The sequence below is a fragment of the Sturnira hondurensis genome, unplaced genomic scaffold (assembly GCF_014824575.4).
Source record: "Sturnira hondurensis isolate 20B ecotype Veracruz unplaced genomic scaffold, ASM1482457v3 Scaffold0001872, whole genome shotgun sequence".
Classification (NCBI taxonomy): Eukaryota; Metazoa; Chordata; class Mammalia; order Chiroptera; family Phyllostomidae; genus Sturnira; species Sturnira hondurensis.
In genome coordinates, this window is record NW_028074503.1 from 3,851,441 (window position 1) to 3,879,215 (window position 27,775).

A 27,775-nucleotide genomic window follows, 5' to 3' on the forward strand; every position below is an offset into this window, starting at 1 on the left:
TGTCTTTAACCTCTGACATTTTACTTATAATTTGACTTGGTATGGGCCTCTTTGGGTTCATCTTGTTTAGTTCTCTCTGTGCTTCCTGGACTTACATGTTTATTGCCTTTGCCAATTTAAGAAAGTTTTCTTGGTATTATTTTTTCAAATGGGTTTTCAATTTCTTACTCTTTCTCATCTCCCTCTAGTTTCCTATGTTGCAGATGTGGTTCCAGAGGTGCCTTAAGCTATCCTCATTTTTTTCTCTTGTTCAAATTGTGTGTTTTCAGCTACCTTGTCTTCCAAATTGTTGGTTTGATCTTCTACTTTGTCTAATGTGCTTTTGATTCCTTCAGTGTCTTCTTCATTTCAAATACTGTGTTCTTCATTTCTGACTGGTTCTAATGTATGGTTCCTATCTCCATGTAAGTTCTCACTGAGTTTATCTATTCTTTCCCGAAGTTCATTAACCAACGTTTAATATGCTTATAACCAGTGTTTTGAACTCTGTATGTTTGAGTTTCTTTTCCGGAGTTTTGTTCTGTTCTTTAGTTTAGGACACATTTCTTTGTCTCTTCATCTTGACTGACACCCTTGTGTTTGCTTCTGTGTATTAGGTGGATCTGCTCTGTCTCCCAGCCTTGCAGAGTGGCCTTATGTAGTAGGTGTCCTGTGAGGTCCAGTGGTGTAGTCTCCCTGGTCACCTGAGCCAGGTGCTCCAGAGGTGTCCCTTGTGTGGCTTGTGTGTGCCCTCCTATTTTAGCTGAGCTTTGACTGCTGTTGGCACATCAGTGTGTAGGATTGACCCTCAGTCTGACTGGCCATGAGGTCCGGCAGTGACTGCAGCAGACAAGCTGTTGTTCAGGGACTGATGTCACACAGCAAGAGTTACATTAGCAGGGCTCTGATGCCAGCCAGGTCTGATTTTCTGGTGAAGTTGGTAGGGTGGTACTCTGGTGTGGTCTGAAGCTGGTCAGCAGGTGTGTTGATTCTGGAACCTCTTGGGAGGGGCTGTGCTGCAGGTGGCATTTCTGTCTGGCTCGGAGCCTCCTTGTGGGAGCTATGACATGATCTGTGGTTGTTTGCCAGTTGTGCCGAGCTTGGAGGCCCTTTGGAGAGGCTGTGCTGCAATCCGAGGCCCCCTGTCACTAGTGCCAGGCTTGGAACTTTTCGGTGGGCACTACAATGTGAGCTGAGGCCAGCTGCCTTCTGTGTTAGGCTTGTGGCTACTTAGGTGAAGTTATGTTTCAAGCCAACACTGACCACAGTTTATGCCAGGCTTGGGGCAACTGGTGGGAGTTGCACAATGCAAGTTGAGACTGGTCACCACTTGTGCTGGACTCGGTGCCTCTTAGTATAAGGTCCAGGGCACACTGGGGCTGGCTGTTGCTTGTTTGGGGTTTGTGGACCTTTGAGAGATTTTAGGAAAGTCAGTGCGAGCTGAGGCAGGCTGCTCCTGTGGAAAACCCCCAGGAAGCCGCTGGGGCCAGGAGCACGAATTGGGCGGGATGGGGCCTCAGGGAATCACCAAGGCAGGGCAGATGGTTTTATGTAGGTTAATGGAGAGCACACATCTGGTGTTTGCCTGTGTCTGCCAGCTAGGTAGGAGGAGGGCTTAAAAAAGGGACAGTGGCACCTGCTCATACTAGCGTCTCTGGAGAGAGCTGTCCCTCCTCAACTCCTGGAGCTCTTGCCCTGAAGCTAGGCAGTTCATTCTCTCCCTGAATGTCTCTGTCTTTTTGAACTGCTGTCCTTTTGCTGGAGCCCAGAACTAGTGACTTTGTGAGTCAGCAGGTCTGTGTGTGGGTCCCTCATGAGGAACACCTGGGACTCCAGAGGCCCTGTGTCTTACTTGGACTCTCAGTACTGGCTGGTTTTCATAGCCAGACATTATGGGGACTCCACTCCTGGCTCTGGAACCTTGGGACCGGGACGCCTTGCTCCTCAGGGAGGACCTCCACAGCTAAGATATCCCTCTAGATTCTTAATCACTGCACCGTGTCTCTGCCCCTCTTACCAGTCTTGACCTGGCTTATTCTTTATATCCTTAGTCCTAGTTACAGGACTTCAGTTTACGTAGTCTTCGGATGGTTCTCACTGATGGTGGTTCCACCATTTAGTTGTAATTTTGATGTGGTCATGGGAGGAGGGGAGTACAGCACCTTCCTACGGTGCCATCTTGACTGGAAGTCTGGACGTTTTTCGTAGTTTGTTAGACTGCACATCCTACTTTCCATATCATGACAGTAACTGGTTTATTGTATGAGTATTATATGCTGAAGCTCAAACTAGGTATTTTATTTTATTTTATTTTATTTTTTAATATTTTATTTATTTATCTTTAGAGGAGAAGGGAAGGGGAGAGGGTGAGAAATATCAATGTATGGTTGCCTCTCATGTGTTCCCTGTTGGGAACTGGCCTGCAAACCAGGCATGTGCCCTGACTGGGAATTGAACCGCGATGCTTTGGTTCACAGGTCCGTGCTCAATCCACTGAGCTACACCAGCCAGGGCCAAACTAAGTATTTTAGATACTTTTTTGTTTACTTATTACATTCATAGAAGGTGGTATACTTGCATCAAACTTTTAAATGAGAAAACACAGGCTGAGTTTGTGTATTCTGCTCATGGTCACAGAGCCAGTCTGTGATCAAGTTGAGATTTTTAGGGCTATTTTCTAGAGCCTATCCTTTTTCAAACGCACTGTAGTAAACGTTTCCTTAGTTATTACATGTTTTGGAGGTAAAATAATATTTTGGTAGGTGAATATATTGTAATTTGTCTAGCAGTACATTATCTAATGTATTAGTATTTTTCTTTTTTAAATTTTTAAAGATGTTTTTATTTATTTTAGAAAGATGGGAGCCTTGGCTGGTGTAGCTCAGTGGATTGAGCGCGAGCCTGCGAATCAAAAAATCGCGGTTCAGTTCCCAGTCAGGGCATATGCCTGGGTTGCAGGCCATCAAAGGACACATGAAAGGCAACCATACATTGATGTTTCTCTCCCTCTCTCCTTACCTTCCCCTCTAAAGATAAATAAATAAAATCTTAAAAAAAAAGAAAGAGGGGAAAGGAGGGAGAAAGAGAGAGAGGAAACATCAATGTGTGGTTGCCTCACCCACACCCCCTTCTGGGGACCTAGCTCACAACCCACACATGTGCCCTGACTGGGAATCGAACCAGGGACCCTTTGCTTCGCAGTTCAGCTCTCAGTCCACTGAGCCACACCAGCCAGGGCAGTATTCTTATTTCTTGATACTATGTATTTGTGTAGAAATATTTTTCTGCATTTCATTTTTCTTAGGGTTGATTCTTAGAAATATTTTTAAGTCTCTCGATAGATTTAAAAATAGATACAGAACTTTCCAAAAGGTTTGCACCAGTTTTTATTCCTGTCAGTCACTGGAAATGTTATGTTGTGTGTTCGAATGCATGTGGGCAGAGTGTACAGAGGGGACACATTTGACAACAACAGGAAGAGCAGCCAAACAAACCCTGACTTACTTGTAGCTTTACTTGACACTTCATAGAACTATCGAAGCAGGAAATATCTCTTAGTGGTCATATTTGGAGTCGTAACAGATAATGATAAAATGTAACACGACCTCCAAAAGGTTTATATTGGAGACAGGACCAGTAGAGAAAGAGAACGAAGGACCATAAAAGGAGGGCACTGTCTTATTCATTTAACCGTGTTTATTTGATACCTATTTATTTTTATCTGGAGCTTTCCAAAATATCATCAGAGCATCTTTCATCTGGCAAAAAAAAACTTCATTCTGTTATCAAACACATCTTTTTGTAGATAGACTTTATCTCTTATATGTATGATTTTTGTGGTCTGATAATGACTCTACTAGTATAGAATTAAAAAATGTAATATTGTATTTTAATAATTTGCATGACACTAATAAACTAGTGAATTTGGAAAATAAATAGTGCATGTCCTTTTCAAAACATGTTACAAAGTTTTGCAATTTCAAAATACTTGGTCAACTAACATAAAATATTGATAGTTGTATAAGCTGTTAGGGCTTGTAAGAGGGAATTGCTTTTGTTAAATGTTGCCTTCCTTAAATAGAGGAAGTATTTCTCCCCGCTGCCCCTTCCCACTTGTGCAGGGCTGCACAGCCTCAGTGCGGGAACGTACAGGTCTTTGTCACTCTGATTTGGATGATTTGTTCTTTAAAAGAAAATGATCTTTAATTCAGAACATTTGAATTAAATGTAAATTTTGAAGAGGTAATTTTTTTTATTCTTCTAGAATAGCAGTTAGTTTTAGTATAACTTTACTTGAGCATTACAGTTCTGTTTATTAAAAAATATAACAGTATTTATCTTTTAAGATACCACTTACATGGGAAGTATCAGTTATTGCTGTTTCGAGTTTGTTTTTAGGTGAGCTTTTCAAACGCAGGGAGTGCTTTTGAGACTGGGGTTGACTGTACGTGTATGGGTAAAAAAAAACAGCTTTGTTATTTTCTGCGGCAGAATATGTTCTTCGTGAAAACCACATGTAATTATTTAAGTTTAAATTGTTAAAATTTTTAAATAAGATGTATATATCAATACATGATTATGCAATTCTTCAGATATGTTTGTCAACTCAAGAAAGTTTTATAATTATGTTATAAAGAAGTGCTAATTTAAGAAGCTGCCTTTTAATGTCATCATAAATATTTTTCAGAGTCCTACAGGTGAACAATTCAAGAAATAAACTTGTAGATTTATGTCTTAAGGAGACCTAACAATAAAGCCAGGAGTCATTTTAAGCATTTTGAATGCTCTGGAGACTGTGCTGTAACCATGCACACTGGATTTCAGCCACTTGGCACCTAGAATCCGCATGACCCAGTGGTTAGTGTTGAAGGAAACAGATTTTTATTTACGGGATTCCAACCTCGGGGAAGTGGGGGCTGAGAACACTCCTGCTCAGAGCTCTTCTCTCCCCTGAGACCCAGAACTTTCTTTGCTCCCCAAAAGGCTACAAGGTAAAACTATACCAAAAAGTTCCCCATGTCCTTATCCATCCTTAAGTCGGTCACGCAAACGGATCTCCATCCTCTCTGGAATGCGCTCTTGTGGGTTTCGGAGTCGCCATCTTGCTGCGGCTCCCTCCTCAGGATCTGGAGTGCGCTGCTCTGTTTCCATGCAGCAGCCCTGGAACCGTGTGCCACGCTGCACCGGATCATGGGTCCCAGATGCCGGAGCCCTGGGAAGTGCAGGACCTGTCTCCAGGAGTGGTCTTCCATCTATGCAGGGCCTAAGCTCCTGGTGGGCCCAGCACCTCCTGGTCCCACAAGTGCTCCTGTCCTTGCAGGGAGCAGGGCCAGTAGCCCAGAATGTTCAAATGCCAAAAGTTCAGAGAGCTTGCCCCAAGCTCCAAAGCAAGAGAGTGGCTTCTGTGTACTGAGGGAGAGAGCAAGACAGAGAAAAAGGAGAGTGCAAGCCACCCTTTCTGCCATTAAGTCCTGCTCCATTTAAAATATCCAAAAACAAATAACCCCGCATCCTTTTGCTGAGCCAGACTAGTTTCAGAATATGCTACTCAAAAGTACTGTCCCTCAGAAACACTGAAGTCTGCAGCTCAGCATTTCCAGCCACCATCCAGCTCCAAGCATCTCTCATGAGTCTGTGTGAATCTGCCTGAGTCCTTGCAGCATCTTTTTCTCTCATCTGGAGCTGCCTTTCTCTAGCCATCAACTCCCCAGTGTGTCCATGTGCTTGGCCAGGCAGGTCCCCTGCAGTGCCGCCATCTCTGCTGCTGTCTTCTGTGCAGGAGGCCGCTGAGGCTGTTTCCAACAGACCTACAGACTGACCTCCTGTTTCTCGGCAGGCTGAAATTTAAATGCTTGGCTCAGAAATTCCTGCGTGACCAAACACCTGGCTTTTCCTATGGTGTGTTTGTATCTGCCATTTTTGTCAGCTCCCCAGTGTCTTTGATCCTCTCCTGGCTGCCATTTTTAGTAAGGACAAGAGTTTCCCAGCCACGCACAAGTGTACATGCATCTGTCCCTCTCAAGTGGGGCATCCAGCCCTCGCAGCTCTCACAGGCACTGTATGAACTTCCCGCTCCCTGCCCCCAACCTGCTATATCACAAGTAACTGCCCACACGTGTTTGCTCAGGGCAACAGCCTCTTCCCAGCTCCTCTCTTCAGGAACAAGGGCTGTTAATCTGCCCTTGCTACACAGTGGGCCTCAAACGCTGTGCCTTCTGTTCCCTCTGCACCCTCCTCCCCCACCGCTACCTCTTTGCAGGATTTGGGGTTCCCATTCTCAGGGGACCTCTGTCTGACCTGCCCTGTTCCAGTGCGAGTATTAATTCTGTAATCAGAAGTAGCTTAGGTATGGGAAAGACTTTTTTTCTGTATTTAGACCAAGTCATTATTTCCTAATGTCAGTAAATAAATGTTTCTATTTTACCTCCTATATGCTAGGCAATATTTAATGAATTCTTCACTCAGTAAAACAGCTTTACAACTTGAATAGATATAATTTCACCTATCACATACCACATTTAATAACATACCGATGTCACTTTCTCTGCCTTCTGTCAATTAGTCTTTTGCTCCTTTGTCAGGCGCTCATTCACTCATTCACGTGTTCACTGAGGGTGTTCTGCGTGCCAGGCACTATGCCAGGCACCGTTCTCATGGGGAAGCAGGGCGAGTGTGTGAGTAGTGTCCTCAAGGCAAAGGCTGAGGAGCCGTGTAAGCCCAGAGGAGGGCTCCAGCCTGCCCTCAGGGACCGGGCAGGTGGCGTGGAACCAGCACCTTTTGGACTGAGGCCTGGAGCACGGGCAGGAGCCAGTGAGGAAAGAGGTGGGAGGTGGGTGACGCAGCCGGGAGCCCGGTGTGCTGAAGCCAAGGCAAGAGAGCACGGTGATCCCTCCTCATTGTTTTCCTCTTGATTTGGGAATTTTACAGGGTAGAGTGATGATGGAAAAGAAAATACAATGGAAGCACTTCTTTTTCTCGTTTTCATCTCAAGACAAACTGAATTTTTATGTAAAGAATATTTTTATTTCCTAAATATCAACTTACTGAACAGTCTGTCATGTTAATTAGACAAGTTAGTTATAAACGTGAACATAAGAATCGTCCAAACCTGGAAGAATTCTTGTGAGTTTATTTGAGCCAAGTTGATGGCAATTGCCAGGAAGCGAAATGTCAAGGAGTCGAGAAAGCGCTCCAGAGAATGGCAGTAGGGCGTCTTAGTTTATATTGTATATTAGAGTCAAAAGAGGAGGTGTGAGGGGATTCCATGCAACCCACTGGTGATAGACTAGGGAGGCGGGAGAGAGCAGAGGGTGGAGGAGGACCGCCGGCACTGGATGAAAGTGAAGTGAAAGACACTTCTACATTGGTGGGGACCGCATATCTAACAGTCACTTAACATGATGATAACAATGAGGGGATTTTGTGGTCCCCCCTGATGTTAGTGCCTGTGCTTTGCGGGGCTGGAAAGGAAATTTGACTTTCCAAAGATATGTTGTCGTCGATGCAAAAAGAGAGCTGACAGCCTCAGTTAAGGTAAAGAGTCACCTTTGATGAGGAAAACTATCAATCAGCCCAAGACCTAACTACCTGCCATGAACTACTGCATTTAGTTAGAAAGTTTTCATTTCAGACCATCCTCTGTGGTTACTTTAGGTCTCTGAGTTTGTGTGGCTGCCACGCAGGCCTCCCCTGAGCTTGTCAGGCTTTGCCTGTGGCCCCTTTCCCTCCACATCACTGAAATCACTTGGAAATTAGAGGGTGGGACTTGACAGCAAAGTTTCTCGGCTTTTATTTTGCTCAGTCTTTTTGAAACTGAGCAAAGCAGGGCCTGTCCACGTGTTACCTTAATATAGGACCTAGCAATTAGTGTTGAAGGAGACAGGTTTTTATTTACAGGATTCCAATTTTGGGGGGTGGGGGTGAGAGCACTCCTGCTCAGAGCCCTGTTCTCCCATGAGACCCAGCACTTACTTCCCTTGCTCCCCACCAGGCTGTAAGTCAAAAGCATGCCCAGAAGTTCCCCGTATCCTTATCTGGTCTTGAGCTGGCCGGGCAAACAGTTAGTCACCATCCTCTTGCAAGAGCTCTCTCCTTCAGGATATGGGGTGCATTGTCCTCAGCCTCCACGTTAGTAGTCCAGGAAAGTATGTTCTGTGTCAACTGGATCATGGTGGAGTCCAGAGGGTGGCTTCTCTGTATGTCCTTCAGAGAAGCAGAAGTCTACATTCCTGGTCACAGTTCATTTCCAAAGCGTCTCTCACAAATCTGAGCTTGGTTCGGCAGGTTCCTGCGCAGCTCCATCAGCTTTGCAGGATCCCTGCACTGTTCCATCAGCTCTCTCCTTACACCCTTTCCTCCACCTGCGTGGCTGCTTTCTCACTACCCCAGGCCACATGGCAGGATCCTGACTCCCAGGCAGCATGGCTTCTACTTTACTCACCAGACCTCATGGTGGACTGCTGCACTACGAACTACATAGCTGCTTGCTGCTTCCTCTTTCAGACCTCGTGGCCAAATCTCCCTACAGCCCTCATGGCTCTGCCTCTCTACTGTTTTGGCCCTCATTTTAAATGCTCTGCCTGGAACTTTGTACATGACCTCATCTCTGGCCCCACCTACAATATGCTACTTTTATCCCCACTTCCTTTACCTTCTCTTGGCTGCCATATTTAGTCAGGGCAAGAGTTCCTCATGACACAGACACATCCAGGGAGGGCGTTCATGTCCCCTGGCTATGTCACTACCCACTGTATGCTCAAGTACTCCTTTGGCCCAGGGCAGGGGTACACTTCCCTTCAGGAAGGACAGGACTGTCAACTTACCATTGTTTGAAAAGTATCCTAATGCTCTTATCATCCACTCCCCCTTCCCCCCACCATGGGGAATTTCTCCTGTGTTCCGGGGACCCCTGCTTTGCATTTCCAATACATTTTTACATTTTCCTTCCAGGCCTGGCTGGCTGGGTGCCTGGCCACCATTTGGGCCACTGTAAAGCATAGCACCCAGCCCTCCTGGGCTACCAGCTTCCCAGCCAAGCCCTCTGTGTCCTTTGTCCTGTTCACCATTTCTCATTTGTACTCGTTCTCCAAATCTCCCTCCACCCCAGCTTCTAAGGCATAACTCTGAGTCTGCAAGCCTTTTCTTTGCAGGATAGCAGAGACCAGCCTAAAAAGAGAAAATTCTGTTTTGGCCATGCAGTTGTAGAACCTATCTGTGTTTTTATCACCTCTGTGGCATTTGGGTAGGGGGTGTCTAACCTTACACAGGGGATGCATTCTTAATGTATGTGCATCCTAGAAACGCATCGTTCAGAACAATTGTCCTTCGGTGTAAGGGTCAGGGACACTGTGGTTTTCTCTCAGAGTGCTGCGTAGAGCGGCTAATGAATTGTCTGCCTGTAGATAACTTGCACCTCAAGCTGTAGGAGGAGACAGGCCCCCATCGAGGTTCCTGCATCGAGGTCCCTATGTGGGGAGGAAACCCAGGTTCTCAGTCTGCTCCCAGGAGTCCTCCCATGTGCTGCCCCCAGCTAGCTGAGAGTGTCACTGCTTCCAGGGAGAGTCTTTCGTGGCTTCTTGGCTCCAGATGGTCAATGACAAGGTTGTTTTCTGATAAGATGCAAGGCCACATCACAAGCAGTTAAAGTCAACGCTAAGACACTCCCATGGCCGTGAGCGCAAATGCTGCTGCACTCCCAGAGGACTGGCGTCCCTCCAGCGGGGCTGTGCCCCTGACCCGGAGTGGGGTGCCTCTGCGGCCCCGCTGCTGGGATGCTGAAGACTCCCGAATCAGGTAAGGGTGGGCACGTGTGAACACAGAGCAGAAGACTGGATCAATTCCAAACAGTCATAAACTAAATGACTGTGCTGATCAATCAGCGTTTTTAGAGACCTGTTGTGCTGTAGATTAAAAGTTCCCCAAGAGCCGTGCTTTGACTGGGTCTGAAAAGCAAGGGAGGGTAGGAGCCTCTCTATGAAATTCCGCACTGCTGTCTTCTGGTAAAGGAAACAGGCTGTGTGTGTGTGTGTGTGTGTGTGTGTGTGTAAGTAGTTTTTATGGGCTCAGGTTGCTGATGATTTTCTGCCTGGTTATTTTTTTTTTGAACCTGTGGAGGACGGTCCATCAGTGAAAGTATCATGATGTGTGGATTTTGTAGGAGGTGGTTGGTTTATTAAACAGATTCGCGTCGGTGGCCTGTTAGGTGCCCTGCTGTGTGCTCTGTGGTCAGGACAGCGGTGCATGGCGGAGATGGGCTCCCACTCTCAAGCATCCTCCGTTTATCCTGAAAAATAATGAGATAAATATTAAGTAGTAGTAAGGGCTGTACAGAAATTTAAATATAGAGGTGTGATAGAGAGTGATTGGAAGATTATTAATATATTCTCCGAAAAACCAGAGAAGAGACAGTCAAAGTTGGCAAATGCTCTTCACGGGATGACTTTGTGAGCAAAATTAACAGCCACCTACCTACCCACCTCCCATCACCACACATGACTGGTTCTCTCCAGCAGCCGCGCTGGCCGGTGTGGGTGGCTGGTGTGGGCTCCCTGAGGTGCACGGTGTCCGAGCTCATCTTTGCTCCTCCTGTGCACAGTGCGGCGCCTGCTGTGGGCACCTCGTGTTCAGTGAATGTGCTTTGAGTGGGTGAATGAAACAAATCTATGACAGTTTTTCTTAGACCCCCATGTATAAAAAGGGTCACTTTTCATTTACTTTACTATTTTTTTAAAACTCTCACCCAGGGATATGGAGGGCTTTTTAAAGTTTGATTTTAGATAGGAAGAAGGAGAGGGGGAGAGAGATCGATTGGGTTGCCCTGTGTATGCACCCCAGTTGGGGACGGAACCTGCAACCCAGGTGTGTGCTCTGACCTGGGTGGGACCTGCAACCATTTGGTGTGTGTGCAGGATGACACTCCAAACAGCTGAGTCACTAGGCCAGGACTCTCTGACTGTCTTTTAGACTACAGAATGTTCTCTGGTTATGACTTGTGTGTGTTTGATTTTTTTTAAGATTTTATTTATTTATCCTTAGAGGGGAAGGGAAGGAGAGACATATCAATGTGTGGTTGCCTCTTGTGCATCCCCTGCTGGGAACTGGCCTACAACCCAGGCATGTGCCCTGAGTGGAAATCGAACTGTGATTCTTTGGTTCACAGACCTGTGCTCAATCCACTGAGCTATACCAGCCAGGCTGTGTGTGATTTAAAAGTTAAATATCCTGTTCTTTTTTTAAAAAAAAATTAAAATCTATAGTCTCTTAGATAACTTTGTGGGTGGAGGCAAGGGACAGCCTGCAAAAACCACGCACAATTCTCGGATGTGATGGTGAACTGTATTGCTTTTGTTGGGCCTGATTTCATAAGCACTCTCCTCATGGTTTGGCTTGGATAGACAGGGTTGGCACTTTAAACCCTCACTGAGCAGGGTCAGAGTTGGCTGTACCCAGGGTGGCTACTTTAAAATGGGAAGTTTACTGTGGAGAACCAGGAGGTGTGGGGCAGTGAGGTGAGTGGTCCCAGCCTGTGGCGAGGATGGTACCTGGTGAATGGGATTCATTCAGTGGGATTCCTATGAAAGTGACTTAACTTTGTAGAAAGACCATAGATGGTGAATGTTATATTACAATCTGATTTGTAACAAGCTTCAAAAGGGAATGTTCTACCAATGCTCGCCAGTTACACGTGAGATCTCTGGGGATACTATAAGTAATACATAAAGCAAGTATTTGTAGTACTGCTTTGCTAAGATGCTTTCAGAATAACTAGATTTTTCCTTTTTTTGAGATTTTTATTTATTTATCTTTAAAGAGGAAGGGAAGGAGAGAAATATCAATGTATGGTTGCTTCTTGTGCATCCCCTGCTGGGAACTGGCCTGCAACCCAGTCATGTGCCCGGACTGGGAATCGAACCGCGATCATAATTTCACTTAGCATAACATCCTCAAAGTTTACCCATGTTGTATCATACTGTCAGAATTTTCTTTTAATGGCTGAATAATAATCCATTGTATGTATATACCACAGTTTATCCACTCATCCATCTACAGACACTTGGGTTATTTCCACCTTTTGATTATTGTGAATGATGCCACTAGAATATGAATGTACGAACATCTGGGTGGGTTCCTGAGGTCAGTTCTTCTGGCATATACCCATGAGTGAGATCGCGAGAGCATAGGGTGCAGTTGGTCCTCCATGGCCATGCATTCCACATGTATGGATTCAGCTGCTGCAGATGGACAATAATTGGGGGAAAAGTCCTGTTGCTGACATGTGTACTATGGAGTTTGGCCTACGGTGGTTGCATCTGTTTTCAACATGTACCTTTTTTCCTGTTGTTATTTTCTGTGTTCAGTATAACAACTATTTACACAGCACTTATATTGTATTATATATGATAAGTAATCTAGAGATTCTTTAAAATACAGGAGAGAATGTGTGTAGGTTATATGCAAATGCTATGCCATTTTATGTAAGGGACTTGAGCGTCCTTTCATGGTGGTACTTTCGAGGGGTCCTGGAACCAGTCCCCTGTGGAAACCAAGGGATGACTATAATTCTAATTTTTAAGGACCACTACTATTTTCCATAGAGGTTGCACAATTTTACATTTCCACCAGTAATGTGCAAGGGTTCCCCTTTTTCCACAACCTTGCCAACACTTGTTATTTTCTGTAGCCACTGTAATGGGTGTGAGGTTTTCATTTGCATTTCCCCAATGATTAGTGATATGGAATGTCTTTTCATGTGCTTATTGGCCATTTGTATATTCCCTTTGGAGAAGTATCTATTCATGTCCTTTGTCCACTTTTTAAATTGAGTTGTTTTTTTTTTCTTGAGTTGTGCAGTCCTTTATATAGTCTGGATATCAAGCTCATATCAGATATATGATTTGCAAACATCTCCCCTTACGGAATGCCTTTTCACTGTTGATTGTGTCCTTTGATGGGCCAGACTTTTTTATTTCAATGTCAAATTTATCTGTTTTTCCTTTTGCTGCCAGTGCTTTTGGTGTCAAATCAAAGAAACCATTGCTGAATCCAATAACGTGAAGCAGCTTTTCCTCTCTGCTGACAGTTTTTTAAAGCTCAGTTTACCCTATTCTGGATAATGTCGCAGGGAATGGCTTAGTGTACTTGGCTTTTCTTCCTTCCATTGGCATTGTTCACTTTCAGAAAGAATAATGAAATACTGAACCAGTGCTGTCCCCTAAAGCCCCCTCTTTGAGACCTGGGCAGAGCAAAGGGCAGCACCAGTTCTGTGGACATAGTCGCGCTCCCGAAGGCGAGGCCTGCAGGGAAGCCTTCACTAAGGCCTGGATTGGCGGGCGAGTGAAGCTGACTCCCATAGTCCTTTGGGTCTGGGATTCTTAAAGCACAGGACACAGAAAAGGAAAGGCATGGCCTCCTTACAAGCAGCGTTGGGGGTGTGGAATTTGCAGTCGTTTCTCCATCCTTCAGGTCGGGGATCTCAGGGCTGCAGTGAAAGAGGAGGGTGGCCTGTGGGCCGATTGGGGATTTCAGATCCCGGTAATGCAGAGCCCAGTCTGCCCGCACGTCTGAAGGGGAGCAGAGTCCCTCTGGAGGATTCGTCTAAGAACTCAGCATTATATAAACACAGGCCATTTTTAGAAAAATCAAAGAAAGGCTGAAACAGTTCTAGCCATTTGCCATTATGGGGAATAAAATTACATTTGAAGAAGCATTTTCAGTCAGGAACTGTCTTGTGGTAATGATTTACTGGGAAAATATTCCTTTGGAAGCAAATGTGTACATGCCCTGCCACTGTATTTCAGGGAACAACATCTTCATTGGCCCGATTTTTAATATCCTGGGGAAACTTTGTTTTTAAAATTTCCATGGCAATATCAATACATGTAGAAATAGAAAATTACTTGCTTTGTTTTCTCCACAGCTTTTCTACCTTTGAGAAACTCATCACACAGAGAGGAAAATTAGAGCCATTTCATTACGGATCGTTCCTATTCAGAAAGAAAATTACGGCAGTGACCATTAGGAACCTTCTCATCAAAGGATTCCAAAAGACATCTTTTGGGGAATTTATTTATGTGTTTTCTTTTGAAAAATAACCTGCATCTTCCAAAGCACATAAAATAGTTTAATCAACTCCCATTTTGCAAATAGCCAGCTCCAGTAATTGTCAAGTTTGCATGGCCAACTTGTTTTATCTGTATTTCTGCTCACTTTTAAGTCTCTTACCTCAAAAGTTCAGTTTAAGAGAAATGAACACTTTAGCAACAGGGAGCCTTCTGTAAGAAGTGCCTGGCTCTTTATTTAGGTGAGCGTTTCACAGTCAGGGTAGATTTTGCCCCCAGAGGACATTTGACAGTGTCTGGAGACATTTGTCACATCTTTTCAGGGTGAGAACTGCATGCTACTGTCACCTTGCAGGTAGGGGACAGGGTGCTGCTCAACAGTGCGGAAGGCAGCCCTCACAGCAGAACTTTAGCTGGCCCTGGATTCTGAGAATGCCACTGTTAACAGACCCCGATTGAGGTCTTTCTCTTTTCTTACTGATGTTTTGAGTTTTCAGTATAGCAATATTGTACTTTGTTAAAGTTATCCTTAGATAATAATTTGGTGCTATTGTGAATGATTTTAAGTTTTATTTTCTAATTATTGTTAATGTGTATATGTATGTGTTCATGTATATGTGTATCTATATTTGTTTTCATTTTATGTGTCTTACATGTTTTTATGCCTGCTGTTATATTTTAGAAATTATTTTGGTCTCTTTTTTCCCCATGTACTTTGTTATTGCTGTTGAAGGAACTAGGATCTTTTGCCTGTAAAACTTCCCACAGCTTGGATTTTGCTGATCATATCGGCATGGTGGTGGTTAATATGTTATGATCATTGCTTAGTTGATTAATTCATTAGACGCTGTAAAATGAGATAATCTGATTCTATCATGTGCTTTTCATTTATTATCCCAGGATATTTTTGTAAAGAGAATCCCCCCACCCAATAATTGGTTACTCTGAATTCATAGATAAAAGGCAGGGTAAATGCTTATTATTTAATTTTTAAATCAGTTTTCAAAATAATGAGTTGGTTCTCTATAGGTAGTCAGTGAGATTTTTTTAATTAAAATTATTCTGAGCTTATGGTTTAAACTTATTTGATATTTCAGTTCATTGCTATATTTACCCTCATTGATGATAAAATTGTTCCATGTTTGTCTACCTCTTCAAGACCATGATATATTTTTTAAACTTCCTTCCTTTCTGCTCTAAGAAGATAGTCTAGGCTCCTCCGAAACATCTCTTGCCCCTGACCTGGAATCAGCGATGGTCTCCTTTACTTACTATATTCAGAGAGGCTGACGGGCCAGCACAGAGCCATGGGGTGGCCATTCTCCTAGGCTTCTTTAGTAGGCAGAGCCAGAAAGTATGTACTTTTTTAAATGAAAAATACAGTGAGTTTGAGTTGGATTTCCAGTGTGTATTCGGGATTATAAGGTACTTAGCAGCTCATACTTTTCCCCGCACACAAAATTCTGGTCTCAGCAAACACTGATGTACCTACACCTTGCTTTGTCACAAATGACAAACCCAGCAGCCTTACAGAAGAGCAGTCCAATTCCACTGGAAAGAATATGATTACCAAGAACAAATTTTAAAAACATTTGCCATCTTTCAGGGTCTGTTTCTGAGAGTATTTTGTACTAGGGATGTGCTGTCAGAGTACTGAGTTTCGGAAGTCTCTTGGGACTTTCGGAGTCCCAGAGAGGCTTTTGAATCCACCAAGTGGATTTGCGATGAGATACATTTAGCTCATTTTACTTTCTATTTTAGGCATTGCTTTATTAAAATTTAATTTGGTATTATTCGCATGCACAACATTTACGTAGTTCAAAAGTCATACCTACAAAACAAAGTGTATATAAAGAAGCTTTGTTTCTGGTTGCTTTTTTTCCTGTTTTATCACCTTGTAGGTATCCATTTAAAACAGCTGTGGGTTATCCTACCATTGGTTGCATTTTTCAGTATCAGGAAATACGTATGTATATTTATGTCTTCCCTCCTTTCAAATGAGTGAGGTTTTCACCGTTGGCTGTTTCACTTGCCCCCACTTCCTTTTTTGTATATCATCTGGAATCTAGAAGAGTTTGCATTTTGGCTCTAAGTTTACCGTTGTACTCAACCTTTGCGTGATGCCCTCTCTCTCCTCCTGTTTTGGTCTTTGTTTATTGGTCCCTAATACGAGTGCACTGAAGTGAGCTAGGAGTCTCTTCCGGTTTTCCCCCGGGCATCAGTGTGGAGCAATGACCCTCTACACGTGGGGAACATTTCCAAATCTCCAAATGAGTAAGTTTTCTGTAGGAAAAAGTGTCGGGGCCAGAAATGACTAAGGTGAGGTAAATTCACGTAAAATCACTTAAAGTATGTATGTTTAAAAAAAGCCAGGTAAGTGAAATAAGTGAGTTTTGTTAGAGAAAGCTCCGAGAACACCAGGTGGTGCAGCATGGGAGAGGCACCGGCTTATTGATCAATTCATTACTGAGTGTCTAATGGACCCAGGTGCTTCAAGTAGGAAAAAAATGTTTCCATTGGGCTGGTTTAACACTTAAATGAAAAGATAGTATGTGTGGGGCTATGTGGAAAAGGTGAAGGGGTTAAGAAGTACAAATTGGTCCTTACAAAATAGTCACAGGGATATTAGGGAATATAGTCAATATTATTGTAATAACTATGTGTGGGGCCAGGTGGGTACGTAAAATATTGGGGGACTCTTCTGTAATGTATAGGATTGTTTAACCACTATGCTACACATCTGAAACTAACACAGGATAGTGTCGAATCTACAATGTAATTGAAAAATGAAAAAATAAAATGAGCATTGGGAAATATAAAAATTAAAAAGATGGTATGCCATGCAAAATACTAAGGGCTAGGTTAGGATACCATGAATAACTAATAGCCATGCTCTCAGACTCCTAATTTTAGTCAAGAACAAGAAGCGCATGTAGCAGCACCAGGCTGTGGTTGGAGCTTCTTTCAGTTCCTGAATGGCAAAACGTCAACATATGAGCAAGAGCAGGGACGGGAGGGGAAAGCCGTGCTAATCAGCACTTGATAGAGGTGTGTCCTGTCCTGGAAGGCAGCGTGTGCCCTTCACCCCTTCACTGATCCAGGTGTGGAACGCCTGCTGTGTGTAAGGCATGACGGTGAGGGATGAGGCAGAACATAGCGTTCCTCGGGGGACACTGGTGTGCAGGCCCACTTGTAAGAGAGCAGGGTAGGAGCCTGAATGGCGTGTCCATATGGAGCTGCGGGACAGGGAGGTCAGGAGCTTCTGTGGCGCGGGGTGTGGGGTTGGTCGGCACATCCAGTGTGTGATGTAGGTTGTGCTGTGGGGGCGGGGGTTGTGCGGCTGCGAGCATTTGTGGGGATTCTGTGTAAGTTGACCTTCCTAATTTCTCCCTTGCAGCTGTCCTGTCAAGTCGGGGTAAGCAAGCTACTGCTTGCTGTAGAATTTGGGTAGGCACCCACGTGGATGGAAAAAAAATGTAACAGAAGGTTGACATCCCAAATAACTTGAGCTCCTGATCCCTCCCCCTCCCCCTCTCACTCCCCCGCCACACACCACACTCTGAGAGGAAAATGGACGTGCATTTGACTCAGCAATGCTACCTCTTGTGTGCAAAGCAAGCACTTGCTTTTATATTTGCACTCGCCAGCAAAGGTATATGTACAGATATTCATTGGAGCACAGAGTATATATGTGTGTATATGTACATATGTGTACACACATGTAAATGGACATGTTCTCCCTCCCATCTCCCATACTCACCCCTCCCAACATAAACTTGCTTTAGACACAAACTAAATTTCCAACACGGGGTTGCCTAAGTACATCATCGCTGCCTTTTTAAAAAATATAAAATGACCATATGTAATTTGCGTAATGAAAAATCAGTAAAATTATTTTCCTTTAAGAAGACAGTTAAAACTTGCTTTCCCTTTTAGTACAATGTGTAGAAATTGGGTTGTGAATTTGAAGCAGAAGGTTTATATTCTTTTCATTGGATTGGTAGTAGTCTGCTTTGGCTTTGTATTTGGCTCGTACATGAAATTGGGTAATGACTGTGTGTTGCAGTGAGGGAACGATGGGCCCTGGGAGGCGTTCTTCAAGTTCTTTGGATAAGTGAATTTGCGGGGCTGGACGAGTGCTAAAAACCCTTTGACCTACTCTAAAAGTGATATTTTATGTGTGTAAGTTTTGAATATGTTTTGCATTTTTAAAGTGAATGTTAATCATGTTTATTTGGCCGTCTATTTGCAGATATGGGATTGGCCTGCTGAGGAGGTCTCTGTCATAATTTGCCATTATCGTTTGCCTGGCTGTGAAGAAGCTGAGGCAGACAGACCTCAAACCCCCTTGCGTCTTTAACTTTGTTCTTAGGGAAGTTTGATTTGCTTGAAGAACTTAACTTCTGTACAGTTATTGGGAAAATATCAGGATCTCTGTATATCAAATGTCTCTAAAATAAAAATTTACACTAAAAATACTTTTATTTTGTTTCTTTAACAGACATCATAGCCCACTGATGAGTTTCGGAGCCAGCTTTGTCAGTTTTCTGGTGAGTGGATACGGGGAGACGCACTGGTGTGCAGGACGTGAGTGTATGATGTGTGTTTTTAGGTGGCTCCTGGCCGTATAGAGAGTCTGCTGTGAAAGATCTTTTAGAGTTTAAAACAGAAGTAAAGTTTGCCTGTTAACCAACATCTATATTTTCTTTTTTTTAATTTTAAAAGTAAAATGTTTAGATCTTGTATTCTATTTTTCGCAACCAAAATCTATTTTAAATAGACATGTAATTGAAAGATCCTTCTAGATTAAAGCTAGATTTAATATTAGATCAGCCTTTGAATAATAAAAGTTTGCTCTAAAATTATTGAATAAATGTTGTCTGGAAGACATGTTAAATTAGCATAGCTAACGTTTGTCAGTTATTATTGCATTTTCAAATGTAATTGAATATTTAGGAATTGACGGAATAGGTTGTAGTTAGGTTATAAAGTAAATTTGACAGTGTTTACAATTGGATGCTTTTATTTTTTGGAAACATCACCTACTTTCAAACAAACATTTTTTAAAAAAAACCACAGTAGCACACACGCACCCAAAAGCCATGAGTAGAGACCAGTAGATGTGAAACAGGAGAAGCGTTTAGATTCCAAACTTAGAGATACTCCAGCAAATGGGTGTGTTGTGTGCAGCCCAGCGGCATCTGACCACGGCTACCAGGTCAGCTTCTGGTGACGTAGATTTTCATTCAAGCTATTTATTGTCTGTTATTGCCAGCTAACACAACAAAAAATTTAAAGTCTACCTTTTGCAAGTAAGCAGAGATCCCTACCTTGAGGAAATGGTACTGGGTGGGTTGAGGATTCTGACCTGATGGAGACACAACCACAACCTTGTCAGGGTGCAGGAGGCAGGCGGGGCAGAGGCTATTGTCGTGTAGAGATTTGGTTGGTAGGAGACTTGGGCAAGGGCCGCTGTGGTCCGGTTTGGCGAGTATTGGAAAGTAGGTTAGAGCCGTGCTGAGGAGGCCTCGAATGCCAAGTGGAGCTGGCTGAGAGTGACAGGGAGTGGAGAGCTACGTACACTTATGTCACTAGGTGCTTCTGAGGACCTGGTGTCCTGGCCCTGCCCCTGTATCTCATTCATCTCAGAAACCTTACTTCTACTAGGTGAAAATAGCATGTTTGCAGCAGAGAAGGGATTGTCCCTCTCAAGTCTGTGTGGCCTGAGAAAATCTACGAGGAACAGGTGATTGGAAACAGGCTGTCAGTGGAATTCTCACTGTGGACGGCAGGAGTTCCTCGTAAGGGTACCCGCTGGAATCACTGTCCCTGATTTTCAAAGAGCATCCCCTAGCTGAGGTTTCAGTAGCATTTTTGTGCCGTGCTTGAAGGAGTCAGTGATCCATGTGTGGGTAGAATGTGCTTTTCAATGAGACTCTTATAAAAACTGAATTAAGTGGATCAGCCAAAAAATTATACAGGTTTTTTGTGTCTGTGTTTATAACTAGCAAAAAAAGTTGTAGAACAGTAAGTGCAAGGGCATTTAGCATCATGTATTTTTTCATGATGTAATAGAGGTATACTCTTATTTAATACTGAGATTATAGTTTTTTAATGAATAGGGTATGATAAAACATTCTAATTCTTTCACTTGCAACAAATATCATTTAAATGTTCTTTTTTACAGTTTGGAGTTTTGTTGAAATAAATTGGCATAAGTTTTTATGCACTTTCTGATTCATTCATTTTTCGTTTCTTGGAAGAATGCCATGATGACATTTGAGGAAGAAAAAATGCAGTTGGCATGTGATGACTTAAAAACTACAGAAAAGCTGTGTGAAAGCGAGGAGGCTGGAGTAATTGAAACAATCAAGAATAAAATTAAGAAGAATGTAAGTAACTGTCTTTAGGGTATGAGCTGTGTACCACTCATTTAGGGCATTGCTCATTTATTTGGTCTTGGTATTTAGAATATGACTGAAAGCACTACATGTTTCTTAAGGCTTTTGGTTATGTAAAATGTATTTTAAAAAATTTTTAAAGATTTTATTTATATTTAGAGAGAGGGGGAAGGAGGGAGAAAGAGAGGGAGAGAAACATTAGTGTGTAGTTGCCTCTTGTGCATCCTCTACTGGGGACCTGGCCCACGAGCCAGGCATGTGCCCTGACTGGGAATCAAACCACAGTTGTTTGGTTTGCAGGTCAGCACTCAATCCTCTGAGCCACACCAGCCAGGGCTAAAATGTATTTCTTAAAAGAAGAGCAGCCCCCTTCATTCATTAGAGCTACTCAGTGCGCGTTCCTTTGGTATCTTAAAATTGTCTTCTTCCATAATGGACCATGTGGCAAAGGCTTTTGTGATGAGGCTTTCATATATGTAATTCAAATATATTGCATTTTGGCATAATTCAGGAATTTGGGTGTTCATCTACTTTTCTCTAGGTCCCATTAGCCTTTGGTTACAAATAAAGTCTCAGCAACATCTTAATTCACTTTTTTTCTGACTTACCTTTCACCTTCCAGTGCAGAAGTCCTAAGCTTTGGCAAGGCATCCCCCTACACCTGATATTTCTGTGCCCAGGGTTCTCACATATGTCACATATTTAGCCGATGGACCAGTCTGTAGGTTATAGATATCAAAAACCACCCATCTGCCCTGGCTGGTGGTGTTCAGTTGGTTGAAGTATCATCCCATACACCAAAAGGTCATGGGTTTGATTCCTGGTCAGGGTACATACCTAGGTAGTGGTTTCGGGGTATGTATGGGAGGCAGCTGATCCATATTTCTGTCTTGCATTGATGTTTTTTTCTTTCCCTCCCTCCCTCCCTTTCCTTCCCTCTCCCTCTCTCTCTTTCTCTCCCTCCCTCTTTCCTCTCTCCTTTCATCTTTCTCTCCCTCTGTCCCTCCTGCCTCTCTCTTTAAAATCAGTAAACATATGTTTAAAAAGAAAACATCTTTTCTTCTTCATGCTAGTCCAGGTTACTTCATCTGTGCTCTTGCTTATGGCGTCCACCAGGAGGAAGCCACTGATGGGCCAAGAGTATTGTTTCCTTATTGTCCCCTTATGCTCTTTGATTCCTTTCTCCTTAAATGCTGCCTCTACCCAATGACTAAGTCCTGTTGACTCACTTTCTTAAATGCCTTCTAAATTCATCCGCCCCTCGCCATTCTCCTGCCATTTCCCAAGGTCAGCCACCATCTACTTGCCTAAGACAACCCTCACTGGAGTTCCTGCTTTAACTCTTACTGTTCGCTAAGTCAGTCTCCGTAATACGGTCTCTAAAATGCAAATAATATGTTGCTGGCTTCCTTTTCAGTATTCCTGTCCCCATCATTGCCATGACAGTAAAGTCCAAGCTACTTAACGTGGCTGACTTGCCATCACTTCTCCCCTGCCTAGAACATTCTCCTCCCTCTTGACCTGGTTTGGACTCATTCTTCTTCTTAGATGTCATTTTCTTCAAGAACTCTTGCCTGAGCCCCGAGGCCTGTTGGGTGTGCCATCTTCACGTTACCATAGTTCCTCCTACTTTATCCTTCAGAGCACTTAACTGTATTACACAGGAAAACAGTCAGCATTCCCTCACTAGGCCATAAGCTTAGTTACACGTCTATTTTCAGTTTCTAGTCCCATGCCTAACACATATGTTAATAATTCACATTTTTAATGGACCCTTGCAATTTAAAAAGCATTTGCACCTACAGCACCTCATCAGCCCTCCCAACGACACTGTAGAGTAGATGTTATTAAAAGCAAAGGAACAGAAGAACCAGTAGATTGAATTTTGCTTAGCACCAGTAGTGAGTGCTGGGACTGGACCGGGAGCAAGTGTGACCGTGGTGAATTGTGCCGGTCCGGAAATAAGGGCACCGGCCCTTCCGTCATGTGCGCTGTGTGCTGTGGTCGGGTTTGCAAAAATCCTGTCCCTTCTTGTATCGTTGTGAAAGCAGTTGAAAGCTATTTCACTTATTTTGTTCAAGTTTACTTTGTACTGGGAATACAGTATTCCACTTCACGGTGATGTTTCTTCACTTAGAAACATTCTTTACAGTTAAGACCAACATCTTATAAAAGTTAGGGGGGTTTTGTTTTACTCTTTGGTTATGTTATTGGTTTTTGAAGGCCTGAAATTATTATTTGAAGTCCTGAGCACAAATTTTCTAATATAGTTAAATGACCTACGATTTAGCAAGCTTTAGCAAAGGATGTGAACTATTATTTTATAGAGACAGTCACTTTGAAGTATGACTTAAATTTCAGGTTCAATTTGCGATTCAGTCAAAGCTCATTTTTAATTCCAGGGCATTCTCTCCTTAACAAAAGGTGACCAGTTTCTGACCCCCCCATCTCAGCGGGGTGCGCCTGAGAAATGACCCCCAGTCTCAGTCCTGCCTGAAGGTCCATGGTTACCAAGTGGCCTTTCAGGTTATCTGCTTTGGGGAATTTTTTTCTACCTTTAGTGATTTTTATTTTGGATAAGTAAGAACTTACATTGTTTTTGAAAGGGTAAAACCATAAAGTTCTGTGTTGGCTTTCCTGTCTCCCAGGCACTCGGTTTTTATCATTTAGAGTATTCGTCTTTGAATGCTAATCTTCAGCATTGCATTGGTAACAAAATTAGGCCAGACCGAATGGCAGTACAGAACTCCCAGGCTTGTGGTATAAATTTGGTCTTGGCTTTTAGTAACTGCTGTATGTTTTAGTGGAATCATTTTGCACAATACAGTCGTAGTTGTTTAGAAGGAGCGTTCTTGTGTGTGATTTATCAGTGTGTGCTTTCTCCCCACAAACAGGTCGATGTCCGAAAATCCACCCCCTCCATGGTCGATCGGCTTCAGCGGCAGATAATCATAGCCGACTGTCAAGTTTACCTGGCTGTGCTCTCGTTTGTAAAACAAGAATTGTCAGGTATCCTGAAGCATTATGTGTAATGGCTTTCCCTGTTCGGTGTATACAACCGATAATACTCCTATTTTTTAGAACACCTCATATTCCAGACTTGGACAGTGTGTGGGGGCCTGATACTTGGGAAACTGAAACCATGGTAGCTTAAGGTGTGTTTACAGGTTACTTTTACAGCCAAGGTCTTGTTCTTCCTCTTGTCTCAAGAAGTTGTCCTGCTTAGAAAGATCACCTGTGCCACAGACACACAGATATTTTCTTGGTAGGAATCAAGTTGTGACAATAACCTTTACAGTGAAATATGACTGATTTAAATTTAAGTTCTTCAAGAAATTATTATTGAAGGCCTGAGCACATACTAAAGATTTTCTAATGTATGTACTTGAATGACCTACATTTTAACATTTAGAGAGGGATATAAACGAATTCCTTAATTAGTTCAAGAGAAATGTTTTCTCCCATTTTGTAGCTTGAATATCTTGAGTGGCACAGACTCAACCTGGGTTTCTAGTAGCTTGCTATACGGCTGGGTCCAGCACTGACGCTGGTTCTTCTTACGTGGTAATGTGTGTCTCTGATCCCGACAGCAGAAATCGGCCTTTGGGACATCAGATTTACTTGCGGCCAAAAAGAAAGACAAAAAGGAAATCAATTAAAATTCACAATCAGAAAAGCAGTTTCTTACAAACCTTAAATGAAGAAGCTTATGTTGCTAAGTTGTAATACATACTTTTCTTCTTAAGCTATCAGAAACTAGTTCTCTTCTCTTCAGTTCTGTCCTCTCTCTACCCCATACTTGAGGATAGACTTACTAGAATTTATCCTTCTCTTTAAATGTGTTTAATGATTGTAGTTTGGCCTTTTGCTGTGCTTTAATTTTTTTAAGTTTTTAAAAAAGATTTCATTTATTTTTAGGGAGAGGGGAAAGAGAGGGAAGCATCAATGTGTGGTTGCCTCTCATGCACCCCCTTACTGGGGCCCCGACCTGCAACCCAGGCATCTGCCCTGACTGGGAATCAAACCAGTGACCCTTTGGTTTGCAGGCTGGTGCTCAGTCCCCTGAGCCATACCAGCTAGGCCCAATTATTTTTTCTCTTTAGTCATCATCTCAGGATTCTCCCTGACTGACTAAATTATATGGTTGAGGGCTCATAGTTCCTCAATTTTCTGTAATGCAGTCATGCAAAGCCCCCCTGTGGAGAACCATGCTGATGTGTATGTAAAGCCATCGGAACTATCTGAACCTCCTGGGGGTCAAAGACAGGTGCTTCGGTGTTTCCTGTGACGCGGTACTACTTTTGCTCAATACTCAAGGATATCTTTAAGGAGCTAATTTTAGCCATCAAGGAAGTATCTGTTGAGCCCTGGTGTGGCTCAGAGGATCGAGTGCTTGCCTGCAAACTGAAAAGTCACCAGTTTGATTCCCAGCCAGAGCACATGCCTGGTTTGCAGACCAGGTCCCCACTTCAGGGCATGCGAGTGGCAACCGATTAATGTATCTCTCACACATCAATGTTTCTCTCTCTCTCTTTCTCCCTTCCCCTCTCTCTACAAATAAATAAATAAAATCTTTTAAAAAAAGAAAGTATCTGTTGAGAGAAGGGTAAATCAAATGTAAAATGTTTGAGGAATAAGGGTACAGGGTCCCTGGGAATTCATTGTATTAATTTTGCAACTCCTCTATAAGTCTGAAAGTATGTAACAATTTAAAAGTGAGTGTGTCTGTTCTTCATTTGTTTATTAGTGGTCCATCCAGCCCGTGATAATGGAGCACATGCAGCGTGCTAGGCACTGTGTTACCTGAACAAACACAGGCCATGGGCGCTGCCCTCAGGAAATTTAGAATCACCAGTTAGTAGTATGTTTTTTTAATTATTCTGATTATAAAATTACTAAACATTGTTGTGGAAAATGAAAACTAAGAAAGAAAGCAAGTCATTGCTAATCTTACCATTTGGAGAAAAGTAATCTTTATTGCTAATATATCTATTTTATATTTCTGTATATTTCTTTTCCAAAATTGAATCTGTATCCTTTTTCCTCTTAGATTATATTTTACCACTCTCCCTGTACTTAGATTTAAAATGTAATTCTAAATAATAGCATATTAGTTTATCATCAACATTCTACAAATTATTTAAACAATTCTTCTTGGCTATTCAGGTATTCTTTATTTTTTATTTTTTGGTTATTAGTGAAGCTGAAACTATTTTTACATTTTATCTATAATCTATGTTTCTTTCACAAATTACCTTGTGAAATGGCCTTTTCTCATTTTCCTGATAGGTTGATGTTAATCAATTATTTAATCTTGTTTATCATAGATTGTTAACTTTATTCTTGGTTCTTTCAGAAGCCATGTAATTTGTTGAATGTAATATTAATTATGAAATGAAATTCTGACAGACATGAATAATAAATGTATGGCGGGATCATTTGCTTTATGAACAGCTCAGTGTTTGTTTCAAACAAACAAATATAACCAAAAGTGGGCTTTACTTGCCTTTTAGAAACACATTGGGTTATTAAACTGTAAAATATTTACTTCTTTGGGGGGGTCTATTTCTTAGCAAACACTTGTGATGCACAGTTTTCGTGGGTGGGGAAGCCCCTCCTTGGGTATGTGTCTTGCGGTGCCAACACACAAGGGGTGCACACGCTCACCTGAGTTACAGGCAGGTGTGAGTTTTGTTAATGCCTCACACTTTTAAAAGAGTTCTTGCCCTTTACCTCATTTGACTTTCTTTATAATCAATTGCTCTGTCTAGCCTCATTTTCCCATACTATTTGCATCTTTTAAATTTATTATCTAAGGACTTTTTATTTTCCAGTGAACATACAGTACGTGTATAATAAAAAGTTATTTTTAAAACCTATTTTATGGCACTTGCCCCTTGTTTTATTTTATTTCCCTTTGGACTTTAGGATAGGCTCCATGACTCACCTTCCTGGCATAATATGTGCTCAACAAGTTTTCCTCAGATGAGATGGTTTTTCTGATTTTATAGGTGAGGCAGTTGAGGCTGAATCATTTGGTTGAGGTTGAACAATTTACACAGTTCGTTGTTGATGACAGAATCAGCACCGGAGCCACGGGTTCCCTTTTCATATCTGAATTGCTAGCGTTCTCACCATTTTCTTGTCACCTTTGTTTGATTGTTTGAGCCGCCCACCATCTTCCACGTGGCCCGGAAACCTGGCTTTCTCAGGCCCTCTCACTCACCGCCCAGGCCCACGCTCTCCCTGCATCCCAAGGAGCTGGGCCCTGGAATATTACAACAGCCTGCTGTTGACTCTGCGTGGCCACTGGAACCATCTTTCTTTTTTTTCTAGTCTGTGTTTATTGTATTTTTTCCATTACCATTTATTCCCACTCCTCGTCCCCCTCCTCCTCTTCTGTCTTCTCCTTCTTTCTTTTTTACTCCCGAGTAGAACTCTATTGTGTAAATGTCCCATAGCTGTTTTACCCAAATATGTACTGATGAACACTTGGCTGTTTGCAAATCTTGGCAATTGTAAATAATGCTGCAGTGAACATAGGTGTGCTTATATTTTTTCAAATTAATGTTTTGGGATTTTTTTGATAAATTCCCAGAAGTGGGATTGCTGTGTCATCAAGCAGTTTCATTTTTAATTTTTTGAGATAACGCCACACTGCTTTCCACAGTGGCTGAACTGATCTGCATTCCCACAAACAGTGCGTGAGGGTTCCCTTTCTCCACATCCTTGTCAGCACTTGTTGTTTGTTGATTTATTGATGATAGCCATTCTGACAGGTGTGAGATGATATCTCATTGTTGTTTTAATTTGCATTTCTCTGATGATTAGTGACATTGAGCATCTCTTCATATGTTATTAGCCATCTGTGTGTCCTGTTTGGAGAAGGGTCAATTCAGGTCCTTTCCCCATTTTTTAATTGGGTTTTTCTTTTTTTATGTTGAGTTTTTTAAGTTCTTTGTAAATGTTGGTTATTAAACCCTTATCAGATACATTCGAATATGTTCTCCTACTCAGTGGGTCATCTTTTCGTTTTATTGATAGTTTCCTTTGCAATGTAAAAACTTTTTAGTTTGATTATAGTCCCATTTATTTATTTTTTCTTTTGTTTGGAACCATTTTTCTGAAACTTATTACACTGTGCTTGAAACTCTTAGCTGTTCTACACCCCCTGTCAAAGAAAGTCCAAATTCCTCCCTGACGTGGCATATAAGAACCTGGCCCACTTCCCAGGCTTCCTGCCCTCCCACCACCACACCTAGCTAAGCAGAGCTTGCAGTTCCCTGAATGCCCTTTGCTGCCTCATGCCTTTTGGCACATTATCTTCTCAGCCTGGAG

The 27,775-nt window shown here is 42.6% G+C and overlaps 1 protein-coding gene across 1 annotated transcript in view; it reads left to right on the top strand.

Moving 5' to 3' along the window:
* TTC39C (tetratricopeptide repeat domain 39C) overlaps positions 1-27,775 on the top strand; it is a 94,651-nt gene that overhangs the window by 25,912 nt on the left and 40,964 nt on the right. Inside the window, exons 2-4 of the mRNA XM_037032121.1 lie at positions 18,538-18,586; positions 20,300-20,428; positions 23,332-23,446. Of these exons, the coding sequence (XP_036888016.1) occupies positions 18,538-18,586; positions 20,300-20,428; positions 23,332-23,446 (293 nt within the window). The remainder of the gene's footprint in view (positions 1-18,537; positions 18,587-20,299; positions 20,429-23,331; positions 23,447-27,775) is intronic.